Source organism: Enoplosus armatus, chromosome 4, assembly GCF_043641665.1.
Source record: "Enoplosus armatus isolate fEnoArm2 chromosome 4, fEnoArm2.hap1, whole genome shotgun sequence".
Taxonomy (NCBI): Eukaryota; Metazoa; Chordata; class Actinopteri; order Centrarchiformes; family Enoplosidae; genus Enoplosus; species Enoplosus armatus.
In genome coordinates, this window is record NC_092183.1 from 1,840,001 (window position 1) to 1,847,394 (window position 7,394).

The window sequence follows — 7,394 nt, forward strand, 5'->3', positions numbered from 1 at the left end:
CCGATCACTAACAGAGTGAAATGGTCAAGTGTATTTAATGGACATTTCTCTTGAAGGGTCTGAAAAAGTTTTGTTGTGTATTTCAATTTTTATTTTTTCATTACACCGTAGGTCCAGAGGTTGCATTTGGCTTTACAGTTAGCTTCAGTCACCAACATCTAACCACTTAAAAGGCTGAAACAGGTCACATGACTACGGAAGATGCCAGAAGCGTCCAAAAAGACAAATAACGACCGCTTCTGAACATGTGTGTAGTGACTGTTGTGGCTTAAACAGGAGATTAGGTAGTTTACTGTGGCAGGGTTAGAAGTCTACCACTGGCAATACTCTCACTGCCTGGCCTCTGAAGGCAGTGAAACCTACATGCCAAAACTGACTGATATTTGCATGGAGTCTGGTGGATCGTGACAGGCTGCCTTCTCTGTGCACAGCGCAGGTTCATTCAAGTTAGAAAATGAATAAATCTTCTGTAGACAGTAAAGAGTGACTGTATGTTACAGACTTCTGACTATATGTCAATATTCTGTTACTGTATATAATAATATAATATATTCAGTCTGTTACTGCGTCCCTGTGTCTTTGAGAAATTCATCTTAATGTTCTGCAATTCAATTAAGCCTGCTTTTCATTGCATTTTAATTGTCTTCACACAGATGTCATTTATTACATCATTAATTAGCTGTAAACAATTTAATCTCGTGGCAGTACTTCTAAATTAAAGTACTCATTTTGTCAGATGTATGCTGACTTCTCATCACACACAAAGGCAGGCTGAGACAAACTGTCCTTTATCACAATAACAGTAAAGTGCACTTTGAGTGTGTTAAAACACACAGGCAATACCTTTTACAATTCATTTTACATTAAAGACACATATAATACAATCCAATTTTTCACAGAGCTCACTCATGTGAGATGAACAGAATTAAAATGCACTGAGCTGCAGGTGAACTCTGCTTCACCTCTTCCACCTCTTGGTAAAATGAAGTCTTTACTGCCCCCTGATGGAAGAACTGATGATGTGCTCCTAAACTGTGCCATCAACCCTGTTGAACAGCAGCAAAGTGATACCGTTTAAGTAAAATACATCTTCTGGTTCACATTTCTTCCTCCATTAAAAAAAACAGACATGGCATTCTTCAGACAGGACCTCAGTTTGGCTTGAGTACTACATACTGCCTTCCAGAAGAAATATACTTATAGACATTGTACATTTTCAGTACATATTGTATGTAGAACTCATGTTGGAAACTGTTATTCTGATTATTTAGAGGAAAATCAAAAGTCGCTGAGTGAAGTCGTCTCAGTTCGTTTATTGAGGGAGCTGATATTTCAATGATAATTGAGTTTATTTTAACTTAACTTGTATTGCTAGTTATCATTATAATTGTTGTATATTGTTAAATTACACTGGCTAGATTTGGTTCAGCACTAATGATGGCATGAGCTAAAACATCTGCCGTAAATGTCTTAGGCTTAAAGCTCTGCTATATTTAATCACTCAAAGTGAAAACCGTATTCTAGCGTTCACTTTCCAACCCTCTTTAGAAAAAGCCTAAAATGTTTTAATGCTAAAATGAAAATGTTCTTGACATTTTGGAGAAAAGAGGCCGAGCTTCTTCCTCCTGCTGCCAGTCGGCTGACAGATGAGCGGATGTGCTGTGGACACCTGTGGGTGAACAGTGTGACTGTATGAAATGAAAGGAGGGTGATGTTGAGAAAAGATAAATAAATAAACAGACTTAAAAACAAATTCAATGATGACCTCCACTGATGAAACCTGAAACCACACCGTACCAACTTCAGAGTTCATAAGTTAAAGGTCTGAGTTTGAGGTAGCGCGTGGCTTGACTCCTGGTTTAGACACTGTGGGTACAGCAACGATGCCTTCAGGGAAGCTCAGCACTGACAGCACAAAACTGCTTTGAATTCGGGGGGGTTGTGAGTTCAGTTCCCCTTGATTCCAAGTGCAGGAGGCGTCCTCGACTCTGAATCCCTGGCTGCTCCAGAGATGCTGCTCTGACCTCTGACCTCCATGTGGGAGAAACAGATTCAGACAGTTTCTTCACTGACTCACCTCAGAAGGAGTTTCCCTTTCAGTCCTTAAAAATACTAACAGTGCCCCCCCCCCTTTGGCTCACAGGAAGAGGTTGATTTTGGCGGGGACGGCCTTACAGCCGGTAGAGGAGAAGTACTGTCCCTGGACCGGAGTGTAGATCATGTAGCCCCCCACGGCCTCCACCACGTCACTGCGGCCGCAGCTGCCCCGCTGGCAGAGCTGCGAGCGGACGCAGCGCTCCACGTGGCGTCGGCTCAGCGGCAGGAAGGGAACGAAGCGGGTGATGAGCTTCTGCTGGACGATGCTGGACTGGAAGAAGCCGCCTGGAGAGAGAAACTCCCTTCAGTTTCCTTCATCTGACAGTAATGTAACAGCAACTGAGCCTGCACAGCAATACACTGACAAATGAGCTCGTCCGATCTACTGAAGACAGACAAGTTTCATCTCTGTGTGTCCCACATTTAGCTCATTATAGTGCACCGCTGCAGTGCACTGAGGTGACACCTCTAAAAGAAAATACAAATACACAAAATAGTGAATATTGCTCATCACAGTTTCAGAAATTCTGAATTTCCTAAAGTCCAAGTTGATGACTTCAATTTGTTAATTTTGTCTGACCAAAAGTCCAAAACTCAAAGATATTCAGTTCACATCACATACGACAAAGAGAAACAGCACACTGGTCATAATTAATGTATATACTACTTAATGTAATGTACATAAGCTTTGTGCACACTGTGCTGAATATTGTACAGTTCAATGACAGAAGACACTTACTTGTGTTGCTGTTGTAAACCGTTTGTGCGATGGCATCTTGTAAGTCGGCCAACTTGATCTCCTCTCGGTCCCGTCCGGCCTGCCGGTTCTCCAGAGCCATTGTGTTAATCACCTCCTCTCCCGTGGTGCTGCAGGGAGAACACACACAGCACATTCAGAGTCCACAAAAACTGTCTGATGCTGCCTTGTTTCAAGTGTCCCAGAGAGAATTTACAGCCCTGCATATTGACTCATGTTCACAAAGAAGGAGCTATTTCCTGCTGGAAGTCAACGGGAGGCGAGAGGATAACTAGTGAACTATAAGTTCTGTAGCCCATCACCTCAGTATATTACAAAACCATAATTCATAACTATCAGGTTTACTTATTTAGGACTTCCTCTGTTTTCCAAGAATCACGGAGGCTGCCCTTATTCATTTCAATGAGACCACAGCATTGACACAACTGACACATAACTTAAACGCTATCGTTCAACAACACTCTGATGGCCATTCAGATACTGTACATGTTCACATACTGTGTAACCTGCACAGAGTAATTCTACTGTACCTGACTGTCACTGTGGTCACTGTCAGAGCTGTGACATCCTCTCACATAGTATTTTAAACTACTGTGCAGTGTTTCGGTGCCTGACAAAGCTTCAAACTCATGGATCTGTTTTTAATCTTCTAATCTGTATCCTAAGCAACATGCCCCAAACAATGTAGGCCCACGTTTTTTCGAATGGAACGGCCAGTAAGGGTGTGTGTGTGTGTGTGTGTGTGTGTGTGTGTGTGTGTGTGTGTGTGTACCCGATGAAGATGTAGATGGCCTTGCGGTAGTTGGTGCGAAACACAACGTGGGAGGGACCCAGGAACGGCTCCAAGACGTCTATGAGACCAGGAGGCATCTTCTCCATCTCGTCAAAAAGGAAGACAGAGCGAGCGCAATCCGTCAGGTTCCCCTGCACCCAGCTCTTCAACTCCTCCTGCAAACCAAAGGAGACAAAGTCAGTCCTGAAAGCTGCAACAAAGGCTGCAAATGTCTTCTCTGCCCACCATCATTTCCTTTTCTGCAACTTAGCAAAATTAAGCATTGAGTAAAACTGAACAAATCCTACTTCTTAGCATCTAATTTTATTTCCGGACACATTTAATATGTTCTTTGTCTTGTAATTACTGACTACAGCTGAAGAGATTAAAACACGAGTAACAATGGCCCCACAATGGTCCCTAACTTACCCTGTACTCATTGACCCGGTCAGGTAAGGGGAAGTGCAGCGTGGGAACAAACTGGTGGACGTACGGGCTGCTCATCGCAGAGCCGTACAGATGATTTCCCACCATGGAGCTGACCAGCGTCTTTCCTGTCCCAGAGGAGCCGTGGAAGGACAGCACTAAGGGCCGCTCAGGGCTTTTATTCCGAATGAACCTTTCCACCTCCTCTGACACGATGTCCTGGGCCAGGTGTTGTCCGTAAACATTCTTGTAGAGATCCCACTCCAGGTCTGATTGTCAGGAAATAAAGACACCTGTGATGTTAATGTTACCAACCATCCTCAACACCTACTTGGCTGACAGTTATTATATCACGTAACTCATTGGTCCAGGAACTAATGAGCCACAGAAACTAAACTAAGAAAAATCCCTTTTGCACATGGATGTTTTTTGGGCAAGGCACTATGGCAGAAGAACTTAATTTAGACCCCGGTTCCTTCAGTCCGAATGTAGGTAAGGTTTCTCAGTTCCTGAAAAAGGTCACTAGGGCCCCCTTTCTCGGCCTTGCTGCTTCGATTTGAACCACTTTTTTTGATTGGTCTTGGTGCAGTACTAGATGCCTGGAGTACACCCCTGCTCTAATATCACAGGGGTGTCCCAGCTCAGTCTCTCCACTCAACAACAGACACGTGGTGAGAAAGGCCACCTCCATCTTGGCCGATCCATCCCACTACCTGCATCAGGAGTCCTCTCTCTGGGCAGAGGTGTGGGGTCCCTAGGGTCAGGAGCTCCAGAGCTCTTGGCTCTTTCATCCCGAAGGTAATTTCTGCCATTGACCATGAACTATAGTCCATCTCTTATTGCTGATTTTACTCATTTCACTTTATAAACTTTATGTTTGATATTATTTGTTGTCTAAACTGTTTTTGTTGCAGTACTATTTTGACATGCTGCACCACAATTTCCCTCCAGAGACAATGGAAATGTATTGAATACCCTTTAGTAAACAAATTAAAGGCATCCTTACAAACAACAAAATGATGTGCATTTCTGTTTAAGAAAAACATATCGCCCAATATATGAATGATGGATGGATCTTTTTTCACTCTCAAATGTCAACATGAGCCTCAAGAACACAGATGTGATGGACTCCGGTCTGCCTGTCTCTGTCAGGACTGTCTGTCAACTACCATGGAAGAACTTGTACATTTAAACATCATCTAAAATGATGATAACAGAGAAGGCTGCCTGTGTTGTGCTAGCAGAACAGCCAGCTAGCAAAGCAGTTCTTACAGTAACAGTGCTAACAAGCAGTTAGCTCTTCCTGAACACCAGTTAGCTAACACTTTCTGCTCACGAATATAACATATCAAGTATGTTTTAAGATACTGTTTACGGGACAAATTATCCAGCTAATATACTTCTTCTTTTTAGCCTCGCTAGCTGTCTAACAAAAAGCAGTAACTGTCAGTTAACGTTAGCTAGCTACGACAGACAACCGTCATCTCACCTCTGATCTTCGGCTTAAAGTCGCACTCGCAGCTGTCTGATATGGTGCAGTAAAGTTTCTCAAAAACGCCGCAAACTGGATTATAAAGATATAAAAACAGCACAGACAGGACGGCCAACATTTTGGCTGCCTGTTGGCGGACAGAAAAACCGAGTGCACCTTCTCCAAACGATGACCGGCCAGTTTGTAGTTTTTCTACTACCGGGGAATGCGTCCAGAAACACGTAACGACGTGACCGGGGGGACTACATTTCCCAGAAAGCATCTGGCAAGGGGCGTAGGGAGCTGGTTGGACACGTTGGAGGATCACAGTCCAGAAAGCAGAGCACAGCATCTGGAAAAATACTGGAAAAATGTATCGCTGTATATGCAGTATTTTATAAATATATTTATTTATACTATATTAATATATTTATAAATATATTCAAATTTGAATTTATGTAATTACACTGGACAGACTGCCATACAAACTTAGACTGTATGGCAGACTGGAACAGAGCAGCCTAGACAACAAACAGCTGTTTTATTAGCAAACAATTCAACAGAAAATGTAGACATTTATATTTGAATGTCTACAGTAGAGGGTGCTATGAATGTGGAAATAGTCTGGCCAGTTTTTTAGGGTGTTTAATACACTAAAAAAACGGTAGAGTTAAAAAAACCCAATTCGGTCATGATACACATGACAGTAGGGGGTAATACATTTATTTAGGACGGCCAGACAACCTCTTCAGGGAGATTTAGGGTTCATTAGGAGAGCATATGTCGGTTGTCTTTGGAGTTTGGAAAGGTTGTTGTGACATAATTACTGCGTGCTCCTTCACACATACATTTGTGTTCACACCATCGTTTTAACACCTTAAAGAACATAAAAAAAAATCCCAAATTCTGCTTTCTATTTCACAATATGCAGAGTCGGCTTTAGTGGAGGCCAAGAAATGAGCACCAGGCATGTTAATGACGGATGTGTATGAGAGTTTTATCCAATAAACTGGCTTGACAGTGAGATAAACATGTTTATTTACATTTCACATTTCAGATAAATATTAGACATTAATACTATGTAAGGTAATAGAAATGCTCTGTACCTGTGTTTTGTACTCGTGTGATTAATTTACTTTCAGTTCACTAACTTCCAATTCACATAGTGATAATGAGAGATACAGTATGTGTGATAATGTGAAGAACTGTACAGCTTTAGTTTTGAAGCTCTGAACTGATCCCAGCACAGATTACAGCACTTGTAATCTCATTAAATATTCACTTCAAACGAGAAAATGCTAGTGATTAAACATAATGTACTCTGTTATTGTGTTGTACAATATGACATACAGTTCGTACAGATTTGAGGAAGGTCCAGCCTTCGTGCAGACATGAAAACATTTCTCGACATTGATCGAACAGAACGAGGCTCAGCCTCATCTCAGGAACTATTTTCATGACAAACAGGTTTCCTTTAAAAATGTTCTGCGGAACAAAAGCACACCAGAGCCCCGCGTATTCACACTGATACCTTAATGTTCACATTTTGGTTCATCGTGGGATGGATGGAAACCTAAACATATTGAATAAACACATGCATATTGAGAAAAGATTAAAACACTTTGAGACATTTAAGTGGTTCAAATCCTCAGTGAAGAATACAGATAGTTGTAAATCAGACTGTGATGAGGATGGTTTTGAAAATACAGTGAGTTTCCAAATGTGCACCAAAGCAGGAGCTGTGATTTCATAACAGTCAATATGGCGGCTGCTTGGTTTGTAGTTTTCGTCCTCGGGGTCCTGTTCTGCCTCGTACTTTCAGAGCCTCCATCATCCTGCATCTGATGGCTTCTTCCAGAAACTCCTAATTC

General features: G+C 42.1%; 1 protein-coding gene across 1 annotated transcript; it reads right to left on the reverse strand.

Annotated features, from left to right (window-relative positions):
- Positions 1 to 2,137: 2,137 nt before the first annotated feature.
- Positions 2,138 to 5,806, reverse strand: tor2a (torsin family 2, member A). The gene is made up of 5 exons (XM_070903591.1): positions 5,542 to 5,806; positions 4,056 to 4,321; positions 3,627 to 3,802; positions 2,837 to 2,964; positions 2,138 to 2,382 (listed from the first exon to the last, which is right to left on the reverse strand). The coding sequence occupies exons 1-5, from the start codon at positions 5,804 to 5,806 to the stop codon at positions 2,138 to 2,140; spliced, it is 1,080 nt and encodes a 359-aa protein (XP_070759692.1).
- Positions 5,807 to 7,394: the final 1,588 nt, after the last annotated feature.

What these genes read in the sequence shown, in the direction of transcription:
- tor2a (XM_070903591.1), bottom strand. Translation starts at nt 5,806, where the DNA reads ATGCTTTCTGGGAAATGTAGTCCCCCCGGTCACGTCGTTACGTGTTTC. An exon ending in CTTTAAGCCGAAGATCAGAG is followed by an intron (nt 4,322 to 5,541) that starts GTGAGATGACGG and finishes CCTGACAATCAG; the next exon opens with ACCTGGAGTGGGATCTCTAC. An exon ending in GGTTTACAACAGCAACACAA is followed by an intron (nt 2,383 to 2,836) that starts GTAAGTGTCTTC and finishes TTCTCTCTCCAG; the next exon opens with GCGGCTTCTTCCAGTCCAGC.